Source organism: Pristiophorus japonicus, chromosome 19 (assembly GCF_044704955.1).
Source record: "Pristiophorus japonicus isolate sPriJap1 chromosome 19, sPriJap1.hap1, whole genome shotgun sequence".
Taxonomy (NCBI): Eukaryota; Metazoa; Chordata; class Chondrichthyes; family Pristiophoridae; genus Pristiophorus; species Pristiophorus japonicus.
Genome location: NC_091995.1, coordinates 13,533,863 through 13,553,941, shown reverse-complemented (window position 1 = coordinate 13,553,941; position 20,079 = coordinate 13,533,863). Strand labels below are relative to the sequence as shown.

The window sequence follows — 20,079 nt, the reverse complement described above, 5'->3', positions numbered from 1 at the left end:
CTGATTTAACAAATTTATTAAAAACATAATTTCAGAATCCACCTGAGAACAATTATATATTGCAGCATACATCTTTAAAAAAAAACAGAATACAGTTCAAAAGCTCACGTGATAGCTGGTATAGTAACATAGAAACTAGAGTACATCTGCATTGTATAACAAAATATTCACTTTTCACCCCAATTTAAGCGGCAAAGATGAGTTAAGAGGTCAAAGTACAACAATCCCACTTGATCTACTGATCATGAAAGAATCATAAGAATGAGGAGGTAGCCATTTATAGACTATGTATAGATACAATTGAACAATGTTCACCAACACAGTGCATTAAACCCAAGTTCTTCACAGTCTATTAATCCACCTCCTCCACGGTTGGTCCAGTGGAGGAAGTGCCTTGTCCAGCCTGGGCTCTGCAAGATGCCCCTGCTGCCCCTCCTTGGTACAGGTTGGCGATGATGGGCTGGCAGAGTTTTTCCAACTCTTTCTGCTTGTGCTCAAACTCCTCTTTCTCTGCCGTCTGATTCTTCTCCAGCCACAATATTGCCTGGTTGCACTGGTCAATGATCTTCTTCTGGTCTTCCTCACTGATCTTACTGCTCACGTTCTCATCCTCCACCGCGCTCTTCATGTTGAAGGCGTACGACTCCAGGGAGTTCTTAGCTGCGATCTTCTGCCGCTGGCCTTCATCCTCAGTTTTGTACTTTTCTGCATCCTGCAGCATTCTCTCAATTTCCTCCTGACTCAGCCGGCCCTTGTCATTGGTGATGGTGATCTTGTTGGTTTTGCCTGTGCTCTTGTCCACAGCAGACACGTTCAAGATGCCATTGGCATCAATATCGAAGGTGACCTCAATCTGTGGCACACCACGTGGGGCAGGAGGGAGGCCACTCAACTCGAATTTGCCCAGAATGTTGTTGTCCTTGGTCATGGCTCTCTCCCCTTCATAGACCTGAATAAGGACACCGGGCTGGTTGTCAGAGTAGGTGCTGAAGAGCTGGGTCTGCTTGTTGGGAATGGTGGTGTTCCGCTTGATGAGTGTGGTCATGACCCCTCCTGCTGTCTCGAGACCCAGAGACAGAGCAGCGACATCCAGGAGAAGCATATCCTGAACATTCTCAGACTTGTCCCCCATCAGAATAGCCGCTTGTACAGCTGCCCCATAGGCCACAGCCTCATCAGGGTTGATGCTTTTGTTCAGCTCCCTGCCATTGAAGAAATCTTGTAGCAGTTTCTGGATCTTGGGGATACGGGTGGAGCCCCCGACCAAGACAATGTCATGGATCTGCAATTTGCCCAACTTGGCATCTCTCAGAGCTTTCTCCACTGGCTCCAGAGTGCCTCTGAACAGGTCAGAATTCAGCTCCTCAAACCGAGCCCTGGTGATGGAGGTGTAGAAGTCTATGCCTTCAAACAGAGAGTCAATCTCGATGCTGGCTTGGGTGCTGGAAGACAGGGTTCTCTTTGCTCTCTCACAGGCTGTCCTCAGCCTCCTGACCGCCCTCTTGTTCTGACTGATATTCTTCTTGTATTTACGCTTGAACTCCTCAATGAAGTGATTGACCATGCGATTATCAAAGTCCTCTCCTCCCAAGTGGGTGTCACCAGCCGTTGATTTCACTTCAAAGATACCATCATCAATGGTGAGAATAGAGACGTCAAAAGTACCACCACCCAAATCAAAGATTAGAACATTGTGCTCGCCTGTGCCCCTCTTGTCTAGGCCGTAGGCAATGGCAGCTGCCGTCGGCTCATTGATGACCCGCAGGACATTCAGACCAGCGATCACACCAGCATCTTTGGTTGCCTGGCGTTGGGAATCATTGAAGTAAGCAGGCACGGTGACAACAGCATTGGTGACAGTGTGGCCCAGGTAAGCCTCAGCTGTTTCCTTCATCTTGGTCAGCACCATGGAAGAGATTTCCTCGGGGTAAAAGGTTTTATCCTCACCCTTGTACTCAACCTTCACCTTGGGCTTTCCCACATCGCTCACCACCTGGAAGGGCCAGTGCTTCATGTCGGACTGGACCACTGGGTCGTCAAACTTCCTCCCGATGAGCCTCTTGGCATCAAAGACGGTGTTGGGTGGGTTGAGAGCCACCTGGTTCTTGGCAGCGTCCCCGATGAGCCTCTCGGTGTCATTGAAGGCCACGTAACTGGGGGTGGTGCGGTTGCCCTGGTCGTTGGCAATAATCTCGACTTTGCCGTGCTGGAAGACCCCCACGCAGGAATAGGTGGTGCCCAGGTCGATGCCAATGGCTGTTCCCTTGGTTGCAGGCATCTTTCTCTCTCGGTTAGGGTCACCTGGATTCAGCCTTGTCTGCTTGCTGCTGGCTGCTGGCTGCTGGCTGCTGTTGCGTCCTCTGCCTGCAATCAACCCGCTGTCAAGTGGTGCCTTCTCCAAGTGGATTGTGATTCTGAGACGCTGAGCTCTGCCCTTTTATATTGCCTCAGCGCCGCGGGGTGGGCGGTGTTGGCTGGCTGATTGACGGCGGAGCGGACCAATCAGGACGCGGCTCGGTGAGCTCACCGCCGACGGTCGGGGGCGGTTCCGAGGCGGCGGCCAATCAGAGCGCGGTGAGTCGGCGAGACGGCCGAGAGTCCGAGAGGCTTCTCGAAGGTGCGGGTCAGGGGGAGAAGCTTCTGGAAAGAGACAGAAAGTTGTTCCGGGATCCGGGGAAAGGGAGGAGGGGAGGAAATGGGGAGAGGACGGGGAATGGACTGGGCTTTGATCAGCTGGGGCCTGGAGATAAAGTGAAAGTAGATGACAAGCAGCATGTTGTGCCTCTGAGTGTCAGCAACAGTTTCTGGGCTCTGGGACCATATACAGTCGACAGCTCAAATCTCTGGAGAAATATCACTAACGATGTCCTGGGAGGATAGACGCACCAACATCAGTGTTCTCGATCAGGCCAACATCCCCAGCATCGAAGCACCGACCACACTCGACCAGCTCCGTTGGACCGGGCCACTTTGGCCCGACACGAGAATCCCAAAGCAAGCATTCTACTCGGAACTCCGACACAGCAAGCGAGCCCCAGGTGGGCAGAGGAAACATTTCAAGGACACCCTCTAAGCCTCCTTGATAAAGTCCAACATCCCCACCGACACCTGGGAGTCCCTGGCCCTAAGTGGAGGAAGAGCATCCGGGAGGGGGCTGAGCACCTTGAGTCTTGTTGCTGAGAGCATGTAGAAATCAAGTGCAGGCAGTGGAAGGAGCGTGCGGCAAACCAGGCTCCCAACCCACCCTTTCCTTCAACCACTGTCTGCCCCACCTGTGACAGAGACTGTAATTCCCGTATTGGGCTGTACAGTCCCCTGAGAACTCACTTTTAGAGTGGAAGCAAGACTTCCTCGATTTCGAGGGACTATCTATGACGATGCTGCTCTGAGCAGCTCATCAATGGCGTGGCTTTGGCCCAAAGACAATATTCAGTTTCAATTCAATCCCTGATTTGTTTTATTCTTTATTTTTATTGATGACGCCTCAGCGAAGCGCCTTGGGATGATTTTTTTCCGTATATGTTAAACTGGAGATCATCCCAAATCCTTGCTGCCCATGTCCTAACTCGCAGTAAGTCCCCTCCACATGGCCTCCTGTGCTTGCTGACCTAGGTGCGCTCCCGGTCTGGCAATGCCTCAATTTTAAAATTCTCATCCCTGTGACGTATCAGCTGATTTGTAAGCGGGAGTGGAGACATTCCTCTTCCTAACCTAAGAGTGTCGGGGTCGATTGTTGCACCCGAATTGCTGCCTCCGCCAAGATTAGCTAGTTTAGCGTGGTTTGAGCATCCATCCCAAATGGTGCAGTTCAATGATTCTGGATTTAAACTCTTAGCAATTAGAGACATATTTTCCAGTTATCTCTCTCTACAAATATATATATATGAATCTCTCTATATATACTAAATGTATCACTATATAAATACTTTACACACATTTGATGGAAATTAAGAATGTTGTAATCAAATGTAGATTTTATTGAAATACAAATATCTCGATTTCCACTTACATTTAAACAGAAGATTTGCAGATAATTTAAGGCGCATCAGGTGTTGCAAGTCCACAAATGGAATATAATATGACTTAAGCGGGACCCGGCTCTTCTTCGATATAGTGCCATTGGATCTTTTCCATCTAAGGGCAGATGGGGACTCGATTTAATGTCTTATTCGAAAGGTGGCACCTCCGACAGTGCGGCAGCACTCCCTCAGTACTGGCACTGGAGTGTCAACCTGGATTATATGTATCGGAGAAGAGATTTGGAGTTCTCCCTGTGACTTGGCTAATATTTATCTCTTATTTATCAGAGGATCTGGTCATTATCACATTGCTGTTTGTGTGAGCTTGCCGTGCGCAAATTGGCTGCCGCGTTTCCTACAGTAGCTACACCTCAAAAGCCCAAGTGTTTACCAGCATTTTATGCTTTCATTTCAGATTTCCAGCATCCACAGTGTTTGGCTTTCACAAGTTATATATTATTTGGTTTGTTAATCATGGAACATCGTTGGCCGCCCCAACCTATGTGAGAACACCACTGCAGTCAAGGCTATAAATAGAGCTGGAGCGCCGGGCCCTGGAACATCATAGGCCTCAATGACCTGTGTGAGAACAGCACCGCAGGTCGGGGCTCTAAATAGAGCTGGAGCACTGGGCCCTGGAACATCGTGGGCTGCACTGACCTGTGTGAGAACAGCACCGCAGGTCGGGGCTCTAAATAGAGCTGGAGCACTGGGCCCTGGAACATCGTGGGCTGCACTGACCTGTGTGAGAACAGCACCGCAGGTCGGGGCTCTAAATAGAGCTGGAGCACTGAGCCCTGGAACATCGTGGGCTGCACTGACCTGTGTGAGAACAGCACCGCAGGTCAGGGCTCTAAATAGAGCTGGAGCACCGAGCCCTGGAACATCGTGGGCTGCACTGACCTGTGTGAGAACAGCACCGCAGGACCGGGCTCTAAATAGACCTGGAGTGCCAGGCCCTGGAACAATGTGGCAGAGGTGCGGCGAATGAGGGTATGGGGCCCAGAAGAGCCCAGGAGCAGTACGAGCCAGCCCACGCTGCGATATGTGTACGCACTGGGTTCATGCAGCAGAGCAGGTTGCCAGTCGACCTGGTTCAACCCTTGCGACTGGATAAAAGCCTAGTTCTGTCAAGCCCGTGTGGTGGCTGATGTGCCAATGGTCACCACACGTTAACAAAAATCCACGCACAGGCATCTTCCACCCCCTCAAATGGAGTGTCAGGACTGGAACATCGGGTCTGACATTGAACCATCAGTGAACTCTCGTGGAAGCAAGTCATCCTCGCTCGAGGATGATGATTATTTGGTTTGCTTAAAAGTATTATCAGGAAAAATAAATCTATGCAAGACTATTATTAAAGAGGTCAAATTGAAAAGTATAAAAGTTTCCAAAAGTGTTCATTTTACTTCTGTCAGCATATTACTATTTTTTTAAACTGCAGGAATAATTTAAGATAGAAAATACTGGAAGTTTTACATAATTTATCAGCAAATAAGTTAACAATGCAGCAAAGTTCCAATCTTGCAGTGGAGGTGATTCAATCATCAGGCCTGTCACTCTGGCGACCGAGCGTTGTGATTGGCTAGCCAGACGGACGCTCCTTTTCGTCCTCTTTATCGCTGTGTCTTACCCGTACCGCTGATTGGCTCACGCACCACGTGACGTGTAAGGCGCTCCCAGTCGCTGTTTTGATTGGCCAGCATGGAGCACGGTTGTGAGCTGTGGGCCGCACTGTGGGCAAAGCTATCCAGGCGGAGACTGATTGGATAAAAGGATTGACGATTTGGATTGGCCAAAGTCTGTAATTGGCTACCGCGGCCCGGAACGGCGCGTTGATTGGCTGCCATCATCGGCGGCTCGGCGCCATGATTGGCTGTCGCGGCCTTGACCGGCGCCCTGCTTGTGTGCTGCGGGGCTGGCTGCCCCGTACACGTACCGTGCGGGTGTGGCGCTGTGATTGGCTGCTGCCGCTCCCCCTCCCCCCACCACTCCGCGGCTGGTGCGAAGATGGCGGCGTTGGGAGACGGTATTTCACAACTCGTCGTGGACCTGACCTGTCCTCTGTGCCTGGCGATCTTCACCGACCCCGTGGAGCTGGACTGCGAGCATTACTTTTGCAGGTACTTCCCTGGAGACCAGATTGTCAAGGGTGGTTGGGCCTGACGTCTGCAGGGTGGGCTTGGGGCAATAGGGTCACTGGCTTGGGGCAATAGGGTCACTGGCTTGGGGGGGGAAGAGGGTCGCGGGCTTGTGGGGGGGGGGTGGGGTCGCGTCGGACCGCGGGCTTGAAGGTGGTGTTAAGACCTTGGGGGAGGGGGGTTGTCATGGGCTTTGGGTCGTGGGGTTGGGCTTGCTTGCGGGATAGAACATAAGAAATATGAGCAGGAGTGGGCTATTTGGCCCCTGGAGCCTGCTCCGCCATTCAATAAGATCTGTTCTTGGACTCAACTCCACTTCCTTGCCCGCCCCCCATAACCCTTCACTCCCTTATCGTTCATAAATGTGTCTGTATCTCCACCTTAAATATATTCAATGACCCAGCCTCCACAGCTCTTGGGGGTAGAGATTTTCACAGATTTATGGCCCTCGAGAGAAGAAATTCCGCTTCATTTCTGTTCTAAATGGACGATCCCTTCTTAAACTATGCCCCCTAGATCTAGGTGGGAGTGAAGTGGGATTCAAGACTGGGTGGGGTTTTGGCCCTGCATTAGCAATGCTGAGGTGATAAGTTCAAATTCCACCTTGGTAAATTGTGCAATTCATTTTAACAATGCTTGTACTCTTTGGACCTATGCCAGAAAATGAACACGAGCTGCCAGGTTATTGCAAAATAGAAAGAAAGACTTGCATTTATATTGCTCCTTTCACAAACTCAGGAAGTTCTAAAGCGCTTCACAGCCAGTGATGTAGCTTTGAAGTGCAGTCACTGTTGTAATGTAGGAAACGTGGCGGCCAATTTGCATATCGCAAGCTCCCACGAGCAGCAGTGTTTGTTGAGGGATAAATAATGTTCAGGACACCAGGGAGAGCTCTCTTGCTCTTCTTTGAAATAGTGGCCATGGAATCCCGAGAGAGCAGACAGGGCCCCAGCTTAATGCCTCATCTGAAAGACGGCACCTCTGACACTGCAGCACTCCCTCAGTACTGGCACTGGAAGTGTAAGATTTTGTAAACAAAAAAAACCCAACTGTATGTAACAGCCTACAAGGGAGCAAGCCATTTTGGATCTGGTCCTGTGTAACGAGACAGGAAAAATAAACGATCTCCTCGTAAAAGATCCTCTCGGAATGAGTGATCACAATATGGTTGAATTTGTAATACAGATTGAGGATGAGGAAGTTGTGTCAGAAACAAGCGTACTATGCTTAAACAAAGGGGACTACAGTGGGATGAGGGCAGAGTTGGCTAAAGTAGACTGAAAACAAGGACTAAACGGTGGCACAATTGAGGAACAGTGGAGGACTTTTAAGGAGCTCTTTCATAATGCGCAACAAAAATATATTCCAGTGAAAAAGAAGGGCGGCAAGAGAAGTGATAACCAGCTGTGGATAACCAAGGAAATAAAGGAAAGTATCAAATCAAAGACCAATGCGTATAAGGTGGCCAAGGTTAGTGGGAAACTAGAGGATTGGGAAAATTTTAAGCAACAGCAAAGAATGACTAAAAAAGCAATAAAGAAAGGGAAGATAGATTACGAAGGTAAACTTGCGCAAAACATAAAAACAGATAGTAAAAGCTTTTACAGATATATAAAATGGAAAAGAGTGACTAAAGTAAATGTTGGTCCCTTAGAAGATGAAAAGGGGGATTTAATAATGGGAAATGTGGAAATGGCTGAGACCTTAAACAATTATTTTGCTTCGGTCTTCACAGTGGAAGACACAAAAACCATGCCAAAAATTGCTGGTCATAGGAATGTGGGAAGGGAGGACCTTGAGATGATCATTATCACTAGGGAGGTAGAGCTGGACAGACTAATGGGATTGAAGGTAGACAAGTCCCCTGGTCCTGATGAAATGCATCCCAGGGTATTAAAAGAGATGGCGGAAGTTATAGCATTTGTTATAATCTATCAAAATTCTCTGGACTCTGGGGAGGTACCAGCGGATTGGAGAGCAGCTAATGTAACGCCTCTGTTTAAAAAAGGGGGCAGGCAAAAGGCAGGTAACTATAGGCCGGTTAGTTTAACATCTGTAGTGGGGAAAATGCTTGAAGCTATCATTAAGGAAGAAATAGCGGGACATCTGGATAGGAATAGTGCAATCAAGCAGACACAGCATGGATTCATGAAAGGGAAATCATGTTTAACTAACTTACTGGAATTCTTTGAGGATATAACAAGCATGGTGGATAGAGGTGTACCGATGGATGTGGTGTATTTAGATTTCCAAAAGGCATTTGATAAGGTGCCACACAAAAGGTTACTGCAGAAGATAAAGGTACGCGGAGTCAGAGGAAATGTATTAGCATGGATAGAGAATTGGCTGGCGAACAGAAAGCAGAGAGTCGGGATAAATGGGTCCTTTTCCGGTTGGAAATCAGTGGTTAGTGGTGTGCCACAGGGATCGGTGCTGGGACCACAACTGTTTACAATATACATAGATGACCTGGAAGAGGGGACAGAGTGTAGTGCAACAAAATTTGCAGATGACATTAAGATTAGTGGGAAAGCGGGTTGTGTAGAGGACTCAGAGGCTACAAGGAGATTTGGATAGGTTAAGCGAATGGGCTAAGGTTTGGCAGATGGAATACAATGTCGGAAAGTGTGAGGTCATCCACCTTGGGGGGAAAAAAAACAGTAAAAGGGAATATTATTTGAATGGGGAGAAATTACAACATGCTGTGGTGCAGAGGGACCTGGGGGTCCTTGTGCATGAAACTCTTTTAGGAGCAAACAAAAAACATTAAACCGTGCCCCCCGATCTGGGGGAAACACCAACATTTACAATGCCCTTTTTTGGGGGGGTAGGGGGTTTGGGCACAGAATCGAATTTTTTCTCCAAGTGCCCCCTATAAAAGGGAAGGGGGACACTAAAAGCACCGGCAATTAAAACAAATTAACTTAAAAACATAAAATCAAATTAAAATTTGGTTGCCGGGCGTGATGATGCACTCCAGTCCCTCCGGTGCCCACCTCTCGCGGAAGGCCGCGAGCGTACCGGTGGACACCACGTGCTCCATCTCCAAGGACACCTTGGACCGGATGTATGCGCGGAAGAGAAACAGGCAGTCTGGCTGAACGACCCCCTCGACCGCCCGCTGCCTGGACCGGCTGATGGCACCCTTAGCTGCTCCCCTCCGCATAGGATGCCCGAAGATCAGGAGTGTGGGACTGAAGTGCAGCCAGAATTTCAGGAGCAGCCCCTTTAAATAACAAAACAGGGGCTGCAACCTCATGCACTCAATAAAAACATGGAACACTGACTCTTCCAGACCGCAGAAATTGCAGGCGGCCTGGGATCCCGTGAACCGGCTTAAAAATTTATTGCACGGCACTGCTCCGTGCACCACCCTCCAGGCCAAGTCCCCGATAAATAGTGCGAGGACCCCTGCGTAGAGTGCCCTCCATCGGGGACCCCTGCCTCCTCCGGACGGCAAGATGGTACGCCATGGCATGTCCGGACAGTAGGCGAGGATGGCAAAGTTGAGAGTGTGCAGGAGCAGCCCGTACAGGAAACCCCTCCGCTCGGAACTGAAAGGCACGGAGGGGATTTCCCCGAGGCGGCTCAAGTTGTGAGGCGCCGGCCCCCGAGGGAGGTTCCGGGGTTTGGCGCCGATGAGGAATTCCGTCCGGACGGGGGTCAGTTCGGACGGGATCTCCCCACGTGCTTGAGCCTCCTCGATGCACCTAACGGAGTCGGGGCCCAGAGCTCTTTTTAGCGACTCGATGGCATCGGCCCCGTGGCGGACGTTGGCAGAATTTAGGCGCCATCCAGCCCGCTCCTCCGCCATCGAGCAGGTCCCTGACCCTGGTCACCTCACCAGCCACAGCCCCCTCGTCCGACCGCCACCAAAAACCTCGGTCGTGGAGGTACGGATTCCCGAGCAGCGGCTCCTGCAGGACGGCCGCCACTCCAGCCGGTGGAGAGTTGCGCTTGGTGGAGACTTTGTTCCAGACCCTGATGAGTTCCTTGTAAAAGACAGGCAGCTCCCGGAGGGCGGTCCTGACGCCCCCCACACTCTCAAACAGGAGCTGCGTGTCATAGTTGAGGCCGTGCTGCTGGCGGAAGAAATACATCGCCAGAGCACGCCACTTAGGAGGGGGCTCAACGTAAAGGTATCTCTGCAGGGTCTGAAGACGGAAAGTCGCGAGCTGGGCGCTGACTCACACCAACGACTGACCGCCCTCCCCAAGCGGGAGACTCAAGACCGCGGCAGAGACCCAGTGCTTCCTGTTGTTCCAGAAGAAGTCCACCAGCTTCTTCTGTATCTTGGCGACAAACGCAGGGGGAGGGGTCAAAGTGACCAGCCGGTACCACAACATGGCGGCCACCAGCTGGTTTATGATTAGCGCTCGACCCCTGTAGGACAGCCCTCGGAGCACTCCTGTCCAGCGCCCTAGGCGAGCGGCGACCTTGGCCTCCAGCTCCTGCCAGTTCGCCGGCCAGGCTTCCTCGTCGGGGCAAAGGTAGACTCCCAGATAGAGGAGATGGGTCGTGGTCCAGGCAAAAGGCCTGAGCTCCTCCGGCAGGGAGTCCACCCGCCACTGACCCACCAGGAGTCCGGAACATTTCTCCCAGTTGATTCTGGCGGAGGATGCATAAAACTCTTTTAGGAGCAAACAAAAAACATTAAACCGTGCCCCCCGATCTGGGGGAAACACCAACATTTACAAGGCCCTTTTTTTATTTTTTGGGGGGGTTTTTTTGGGCACAGAATCAAATTTTTTTCTCCAAGTGCCCCCTATAAAAGGAGAGGGGAACACTAAAAGCACCGGCAATTAAAACAAATTAACTTAAAAACATAAAATCAAATTAAAATTTGGTTGCCGGGCGTGATGATGCACTCCAGTCCCTCCGGTGCCCACCTCTCGCGGAAGGCCGCGAGCGTACCGGTGGACACCGCGTGCTCCATCTCCAGGGACACCCTGGACCGGATGTAGGCGCAGAAGAGAGGCAGGCAGTCTGGCTGAACGACCCGCCCGCTGCCTGGACCGGCTGATGGCACCCTTGGCCGTGCCCAGGAGCAGTCCTACGAGGAGGCCCTCTGACCTACCCGCTCCCCTCCGCACAGGGTGCCCAAAGATCAGGAGTGTGGGACTGAAGTGCAGCCAGAATTTCTGGAGCAGTCCCTTTAGATAACAAAACAGGGGCTGCAACCTCGTGCACTCAATAAAAACATGGAACACGGACTCTTCCAGACCGCAGAAGTTGCAGGCGGCCTGGGAGTCCGTGAACCGGCTTAAAAATTTATTGTACGGCACTGCTCCGTGCACCACCCTCCAGGCCAAGTCCCCGACAAATAGTGGGAGGACCCCTGCGTAGAGTGCCCTCCATCGGAGACCCCCGCCTCCTCCGGACGGCAAGATGGTACGCCATGGCGTGTCCGGACGGCAGGCGCGGATGGCAAAGTTGAGTGTGCAGGAGCAGCCCGTACAGGAAACCCCTCTGCGCGGAACTGAAAGGCACGGTGGGGATTTCCCCGAGGCGGCTCAAGTTGTGAGGCGCCGGCCCCCGAGGGAGGTTCCGGGGTTTGGCGTCGATGAGGAATTCCGTCCGGACGGAGGTCAGTTCGGACGGGATCTCCCCACGTGCTTGAGCCTCCTCGATGCACCTAACGGAGTCAGGGCCCAGAGCTGTTTTTAGCATCGGCCGTGTGGCGGACGTTGGCAGAATTTAGGCGCCGCGCCAGCGTGTCTGAAACTCTTTGAGTCTACCTGCAAAAACATAAAACATTAAACCATGCCACCCGACCTGGGTGACACACCAGACATTTACAAGGCCCTTTTTTTCCTTTTTTTGTTTTTTTTTTGTTTTTCGTTTTTTTTTTGGGCACTAAAATCACAATTTTTCCCCAGTGCCCCCTATAAAAGGGAAGGGGACACTAAAAACACCGGCAATTAAAACAAATTAAACTTTAAAACGTAAAATCAAATTAAAATTTGGTTGCCGGGCGTGATGATGCACTCCAGTCCCTCCGGTGCCCACCTCTCGCGGAAGGCCGCGAGCGTACTGGTGGACACCGCGTGCTCCATCTCCAAGGACACCCTGGACCGGATGTAAGAGCGGAAGAGAGGCAGGCAGTCAGGTTGAACGACCCCCTCGACCGCCCGCTGCCTGGACCGGCTGATGGCACCCTTGGCCGTGCCCAAGAGCAGTCCTACGAGGAGGCCTTCGGACCTACCCGCTCCCCTGCGCACAGGGTGCCCAAAGATCAGGAGAGTGGGACTGAAGTGCAGCCAGAATTTCAGGAGCAGCCCCTTCAAATAATGGAACAGGGGCTGCAACCTCGTGCACTCAATAAAAACATGGAACACGGACTCCTCCAGACCGCAGAAATTGCAGGCGGCCTGGGAGTCCGTGAACCGGCTTAAAAATTTGTTGCACGGCACTGCTCCGTGCACCACCCTCCAGGCCAAGTTCCCGATGAATAGTGGGAGGACCCCTGCGTAGAGTGCCCTCCATCGGAGACCCCCGCCTCCTCCGGACGGCAAGATGGTACGCCATGGCGTGTCCGGACGGCAGGCGCGGATGGCAAAGTTGAGTGTGCAGGAGCAGCCCGTACAGGAAACCCCTCTGCGCGGAACTGAAAGGCACGGAGGGGATTTCCCCGAGGCGGCTCAAGTTGTGAGGCGCCGGCCCCCGAGGGAGGTTCCGGGGTTTGGCGTCGATGAGGAATTCCGTCCGGACGGAGGTCAGTTCGGACGGGATCTCCCCACGTGCTTGAGCCTCCTCGATGCACCTAACGGAGTCAGGGCCCTGAGCTGTTTTTAGCATCGGCCGTGTGGCGGACGTTGGCAGAATTTAGGCGCCGCGCCAGCGTGTCTGAATCCCAAAAGGTTAGTTTGCAGGTGCAGCAGGTAATCAGGAAGGCAAATGGAATGTTGGCCTTCATTGCGAAAGGGATGGAGTACAAAAGCAGGGAGGTGTTGCTGCAACTGCATAAGGTATTGGTAAGGCCGCACCTGGAGTACTGCGTGCAGTTTTGGTCACCTTACTTAAGGAAGCATATACTAGCTTTGGAAGGGGTACAGAGACGATTCACTAGGCTGATTCGAGAAATGAAGGGGTTAACTTATGATGATAGATTGAGTAGACTGGGTCTTTACTCCTTGGAGTTCAGAAGGATGAGGGGTGATCTTATAGAAACATTTAAAATCATTAAAGGGATAGACAAGATTGAGGCAGAGAGGTTGTTTCCATTGGTGGGGGAGACTAGAACTAGGGGGCACAGCCTCAAAATACGGAGGAGCCAATTTAAAACCGAGTTGAGAAAGAATTTCTTCTCCCAGAGGGTTGTGAATCTGTGGAATTCTCTGCCCAAGGAAGCAGTTGAGGCTAGCTCATTGAATGTTTTCAAGTCAAAGATAGATAGATTTTTAAGCAATAAGGGAATTAAGGGTTACGGGGAGAGGGCGGGTAAGTGGAGCTGAGTCCACGACCAGATCAGCCATGATCTTGTTGAATGGCGGAGCAGGCTCGAGGGGCTAGATGGCCTACTCCTGTTCCTAATTCTTATGTTCTTATGGTTCACTAATCTTCTTTGGTGTCAAAAACAGCCAGGATACGGTCATCTAGTGATTACGTTACTGGACTAATAATCCAGAGAACGGGAGTTGTTTGAGAATTTGAATTCAGTTTCAAAATAAACTGGAAATTAAAAAAAAAAGTTGATGTCAGTAAAAGTGTTGGATTATGAAAAGGGCACTCATAACACTTTTGAAACATACTGATAAGAACATAAGAAATAGGAGCAGGGGTAGGCGATTTGACCCCTCGAGCCTGCTCCGACATTCAATAAGATCATGGCTGATCTGATCATGGACACAGCTCCATTTCCCTGCCCGCTCCCCATAACCCTTTACTCCCTTATTGCTCAAAAATCTGTCTTATCTCCACCTTAAATATATTCCATGACCCAGCCTCCACCGCTCTCCAGGGCAGATAATTCCACAGATTTACAACCCCCTGAGGAGGGGGTTTTAAATGGGTAGCTCCTTATTCTGAATCTAATTTTATTCTTCCCCTATGGGTGAAAATATCCACTCTGCATCCACCTTGTCTAGCCCCTTCATTATCTTATGTTTCGATACGATCACCTCTCATTCATCTGAACTCCAATGAGTATAGGCTCAACCTATCTTCATAAGTCAACCTGTCATCTCCAGAATTAACCTGCTGAACCTTCTCTGAACTGCCTCCAATGCAAGTATATCCTTCCTTAAATACGGAGACCAAAACTGTACGCAGTACTCCAGGTGTGGCCTCACCAATACCCTGTACAGTTGTAGCAGGACTTCTCTGCTTTTATACTCTATCCCCCATGCAATAAAGGTCAATATTCCATTTGCCTTCGTGATTACTTGCTGATTTATTTTGCTTCTGTATAAATATAGTGGTTATTATTTAGCCTGAAATAAATAATGTACAGCAGGGTGCACTTAATGTCAATCAGAGAGGTCAGGTTGTTATCCTGTACTACTTCCATTTGTTACAAGGGTGTATTTTTAACCCAAAGGCATGCCAGCTCTGTCACTTCACTCACCAGACTTGCAGGAGTTGCAAGCTTACCTGACAGGTTGTTTCCCCTGGCTGGATAGTCTAGAACAAGGGGGCACAGTCTCAGGACTGGGATGAGGAGGAATTTCTTCACTCAGAGGGTTGTGAATCTTTAGAATTCTCTACCCCAGGGGTCTGTGGATTCTGAGTTGTTGAATATATTCAAGGCTGAAATAGAATAATTTTTGGGCACAAAGGGAATTAAAGATATGGGGATCGGGCATGAAAGTGGAGTTGAGGTTGAAGATCAACCATGATACTGAATGGCAGAGCAGGTTCACAGGCCATATGGCCCACTCCTGCTCCTATTTCTTATGTTAGAAACATAGAAAATAGGTGCAGGAGTAGGCCATTCGGCCCTTCGAGCCTGCTCCACCATTCAATAAGATCATGGCTAATCATTCACCTCAGTACCCCTTTCCTGCTTCCTCTCCATACCTCTTGATCATTTTAGCCATAAGGGCCACATCTAACTCTTGACTATATCCAATGAACTGGCATCAACAACTCTCTGCGGTAGGGCATTCCGCAGGTTAACAACTCTGAGTGAAGAAGTTTCTCTTCATCTCAGTCCTAAATGGCTTACCCCTTATCCTTAGATTATGTCCCCTAGTTCTGGACTTCGCCAACATCGGGAACATTCTTCCCGCATCTAACCTGTCCAGTCCCGTCAGAATTTTATCTGTTTCTATGAGATCCCCTCTCATCCTTCTAAACTCCAGTGAATACAGGCCCAGTTGATCCAGTCTCTCGTCATATGTCAGTCCTGCCATCCCGGGAATCAGTCTGGTGAACCTTCGCTGCACTCCCTCAATAGCAAGAATGTCCTTCCTCAGATTAGGAGACTAAAACTGAACACAATATTCCAGGTGAGGCCTCACCAAGGCCCTGTACATCTGCAGTAAGACCTCCCTGCTCCTATGCCCAAATCCCCTAGCTATGAAGGCCAACATACCATTTGCTGCCTTCACCACCTGCTGTACCTGCATGTCAACTTTCATTGACTGATGTACCATGACACCCAGGTCTCGTTGCACCTCCCCTTTTCTTAATCTGCCGCCATTCAGATAATCTGTCTTGCTGTTTTTGCCACCAAAGTGGATAACCTCACATTTATCCACATTACATTGCATTTGCTATGTGTTTGCCCACTCACCTAACCTGTCCAAGTCACCCTGTAGCCTTTTAGCGTCCTTCTCACAGCTCACACCGTCACCCAGCTTAGTGTCATCTGCAAATTTGGAGATATTACACTCAATTCCTTCATCTAAATCATGAATATATATTGTAAATAGCTGGAGTCCCAGCACTGAGCCCTGCGGCACCCCACTGGTCACTGCCTGCCATTGTGAAAAGGACCCATTTATCCCGACTCTCTGCTTCCTGTCTGCCAACCAGTTCTCTATCCACGTCAGTACATTACCCCCAATACCATGTGCTTTAATTTTGCACACCAACCTCTTGTGTGGGACCTTGTCAAAAGCCTTTTGAAAGTCCAAATACACCACATACACTGGTTCTCCCTTGTCCACTCTACCAGTTACATCCTCAAAAAATTCTAGATTTGTCAAGCATGATTTCCCTTTCATAAATCCATGCTGACTTGGACCGATCCTGTCACCGCTTTCCAAATGCGCTGCTATTTCATCTTTTAATAATTGATTCCAACATTTTCCCCGCTACTGATGTCAGGCTAACCGGTCTATAATTACTCGTTTTCTCTCTCCCTCTTTTCTTAAAAAGTGGTGTTACATTTGCTAACCTCCAGTCCATAGGAACTGATCCAGAGTCAATAGACTATTGGAAAATTTATCACCAATGTCTCCACTATTTCTAGGACCACTTCCTTAAGTACTCTGGGATGCAGACTATCAGGCCCCGGGGATTTATCGGCCTTCAATACCATCAATTTCCCGCCTAATAAGGATTTCTTTCAGTTCCTCCTTCATACTCGGACCCCTAGCATTTCCAGAAGGTTATTTGTTTCTTCCTTCGTGAAAACGGAACCAAAGTATTTGTTCAACTGGTCCGCCATGTCTTTGTTTGCCATTATAAATACACCTGAATCTGACTGCAGGGGACCTACGTTTGTCTTCACTAATCTTTTTCTCTTCACATTCCTATAGAAGCTTTTGCAGACAGTTTTTATGTTCCCAGCAAGCTTCCCCTCGTTCTCCATTTCCCCCCTCCTAATTAAACCCTTTGTCCTCCTCTGCTGAATTAAAAAATTCTCCCAGTCCTCAGGTTTGCTGCTTTTTCTGGCCAATTTATATGCCTTTTCCTTGCATTCAATGGAAACGGCTTTAGTGGTGAGCATGAATGGAGATATTTGGGAGCCTGAAATTTAGCAGTGGGAGAGGCTGCATTGATGTGCATATCCCCCAGAATCCTAATAGCTTCCAGGCAAGTACTGTACTGCAAGGCTACAGCACTGTAAGGGTCTATAAAAGTCTGTGGTGTCCAAACTACAGATTGTGGGTCATGCATGGCTCCTGACGACTGGCTCATGAAGCCTCAGCAGCAGTGTTTCCATTTGCATTTTTATTTCTTGCTTAATCCTGCAGGAATTCTGTGGCCCTGGAAATTTGAAATGGACATTTCTTCGTGGCTGCCTCATTGGGAGTGGAATTCCTGAATTGGAGCTCTGAGACATGTTGGCATTCACAGTTCAAGATAATGCACACCGATGAGAACCAGGGTTTAGACTTTATATGTGACTCACAAGTATCAGCCGAAGTGATAGCATTCTTGTCTCTGTGGGTTGTGGGTTGGCACCAAATCCAGGCTGAGCACTGTTGGCGGTGCTGTCTTTCGGATCAGACGTTAAACCAAAGCCCCCTCGGGTGGACGTAAAAGATCCCACGGCGCCATTTCGAAGAATAGGTGAGTAATTCCTGGTGTCCTGGGGCAATATTTATCTCTCAAACCAACATCACTAAAACAGATTATTTGGTCATTATCTCAGTGCCGTTTGTGGGAGCTTGCTGTGCTCAAATTGGCTGCCGCGTTTCCTACGTTACAACAGTGACTGGATTTCCAACATCCTTCATTGGCTGTAAATCGCTTTGAGATATCCTGAGATTGTGTAAAGCGCTGTATAAATGTAAGTCTGATCTTATCACAAGGCTCCTTGGTATGTGGCCTCAGTGGTCCCCAAAGATAAATGGTGGAAGTCTCCTGGTATGTATTTGTGTTTCTATTACCCTAGTCTGAAAATAGTTACTTTTAAGTTTTAAAAACAACACTCGTCTAAATTAGTATTCTGTACTCCACGCGGCAATTCACTGTATTCGCCATCTCTGTTCACAGGGACTGCATTACCAAGCACTGGGAGCAGCAAGGTCAGCCCGTTTGCGCAGTTTGCTCCGATGTCTCGATGTCGAGCACATTGAAGAGTAACCGCAAGCTCTCCAACATCGTGGCGACGATCTGCAGAGAGCATGCGCGGCTGGAGGAGACTGCGCCTGGTCAGCACATGTGTCCGGAGCACCGGAAGAAAATGGAGCGCTTCTGTGTCACTGACTGCGAGGTTATCTGCCTGGACTGCCGGGACTCGAGGAAGCACTTGCATCACGACGTCCTCAACGTGCAAGAGGCTGCGGAAGAGTTCAAGGTACAGAGTATGATCTCCCCCTCATCTCCCAGCTGGCAATTATTTTTTATTGTATTAATTCCCCCCCCCCACCCCCCCTGCTCTCCTGAAGGTGCTGGCTCACACTGGGGTTCATTTGGTCCACAGCAGCAGTCATCTGGTACGTCACTGGAACTGAGTGAACAATCCAGGCTGGTGGCCCAGAAGGAATCATTTATATAGCGCATTTCACAACCACCAGACATCCCAAAGTGCTTTACAGCCAATGAAGTACTTTTTTGAAGTCTCGACACTGTTGAAATGTGGCAGCCAATTTGCATACAGTCAGCTCCCACAAACACCAATGTGATAATGACCAGATCATCTGTTTGTGTTGTGTTGATTGAGGGTAAATTTTGGCCAGGACACCGGGGATAACTCCCCTGTTCTTCTTCGAAATAGTGCCATGGGATCTTTTACATCCACCTGAGAGCGCTGACGAGGCCTCGGTTTAACGTCTTATCTGAAAGATGACACCTCCGACAGTGCAGCATTCCCTCAGCACTATACTGGAATGTCTGTCTAGATTGTTGTGCCCAAGTCTCTGGAGAGGGACTTAAACCAACAACCTTCTAACTCCGAGTCGAGGGTGCTACACACTGAGCCACAGCTGACACCGAAGGAGCGCTGCCTTGCAGGCAAGGCTGTCCTTCAACTGAGACGTTAGAACTGAGGTCACTTCTCTCTTGGTTTTGATGGACGTAAAGGATCGTTTGGGAAAAAATGCGGGGAGTTCTTCTGATGTCCTGGCCAACATTTTCCTTCTGCCAACACTGCCAAAATAGATTCACGGGTCGTTCACCTCATTGCCGAGTGACACATTTTGTTTCTATTCTGATTAAGTTTCTGTACGTGGGTGGTACAGTGGGCACACACACTTTCACTTCAGGCCTGGGTCCCAATCTAGGCCAGTCTGATGGAGTGAACATCATCATTATCTGCTGTTTGCAGAACATTGCACAGAACTGTCCCTATTTCAGCACTTCTTGGCAGTCTTTGGTGTGTGTGTGTGTGTGGGGGGAGGGGTGGGGTGGAAGAGGAGGGGAGAGATGAGAATTTTTTTTTGCGCAGCGAGTTGCTGTGACGAACGTACTACCTGAAAGGATGGTTGAAGCAGGATCAATGATAACTTACAAAAGTTACTTGGAGATGAGCTTGGAAAAGGGGAAAAAAGTGCAAGTCTATGGGGAAAGAGCGGGGTGAGTGAGACTAATTGGTTAACTCTACCAAAGAGCCGGCACACGCACGATGGGCCAAATTTTTATTTTTGTATTATTTGTTCCTGGGATGTGGGCATTACTGACTAGGTCAACATTTACTGCCCATCCCTAATTGCCCTTGAGAAGGTGGTGGTGAGCCGCCGCCTTGAACTGCTGCAGTCCTTAGGGTGCAGGTACACTTTTAGGGCCCAAGTTTCCACATGATTTGCGCCTGATTTTTAGGAGCAACTGGTGGAGAACGGACTATCTTAGAAATCGCAATTCTCCACATTTTTTTTTTCTGCAGTTCTAGTCAGGTAGAACAGTTCTACTTTGGAACAGAATTTTTTCTTCAAAAGGGGGTGTGTCCGGCCACTGACGCCTGATTTCAAAGTTTCCACAGTGAAAACGTACTCCAAACTAACTTAAAATGGAGCAAGTGAAGATTTTTGTAGAACTGAAAAAACCTGTTCTACACATTAAAAAAATCAGGCGCAGGTTACAAATTA

General features: G+C 49.5%; 2 protein-coding genes across 4 annotated transcripts in view; one reads left to right on the top strand and one right to left on the bottom strand.

Moving 5' to 3' along the window:
- Positions 1 to 2,420, bottom strand: LOC139229725 (heat shock 70 kDa protein 1-like). Its single transcript, XM_070861272.1, has one exon. It carries the CDS (start codon positions 2,276 to 2,278, stop codon positions 353 to 355), a length of 1,926 nt encoding a protein of 641 aa, XP_070717373.1. The 5' UTR covers positions 2,279 to 2,420; the 3' UTR covers positions 1 to 352.
- A 3,572-nt stretch (positions 2,421 to 5,992) lies between these two features.
- Positions 5,993 to 20,079, top strand: part of LOC139229724 (zinc-binding protein A33-like) — a 38,936-nt gene continuing 24,849 nt past the window's right edge. The window contains exons 1-3 of one of the 3 annotated variants that reach the window (XM_070861271.1): positions 6,054 to 6,142; positions 17,305 to 17,623; positions 18,050 to 18,353. In XM_070861271.1, the coding sequence (XP_070717372.1) occupies positions 18,117 to 18,353 (237 nt within the window). In that variant the 5' untranslated portion in view covers positions 6,054 to 6,142; positions 17,305 to 17,623; positions 18,050 to 18,116. Of the gene's footprint in view, positions 6,143 to 17,304; positions 17,624 to 17,755; positions 17,844 to 18,049; positions 18,354 to 20,079 lie in introns of those variants that run through there. The other 2 variants (XM_070861268.1, XM_070861270.1) reach the window with 2 other exon arrangements.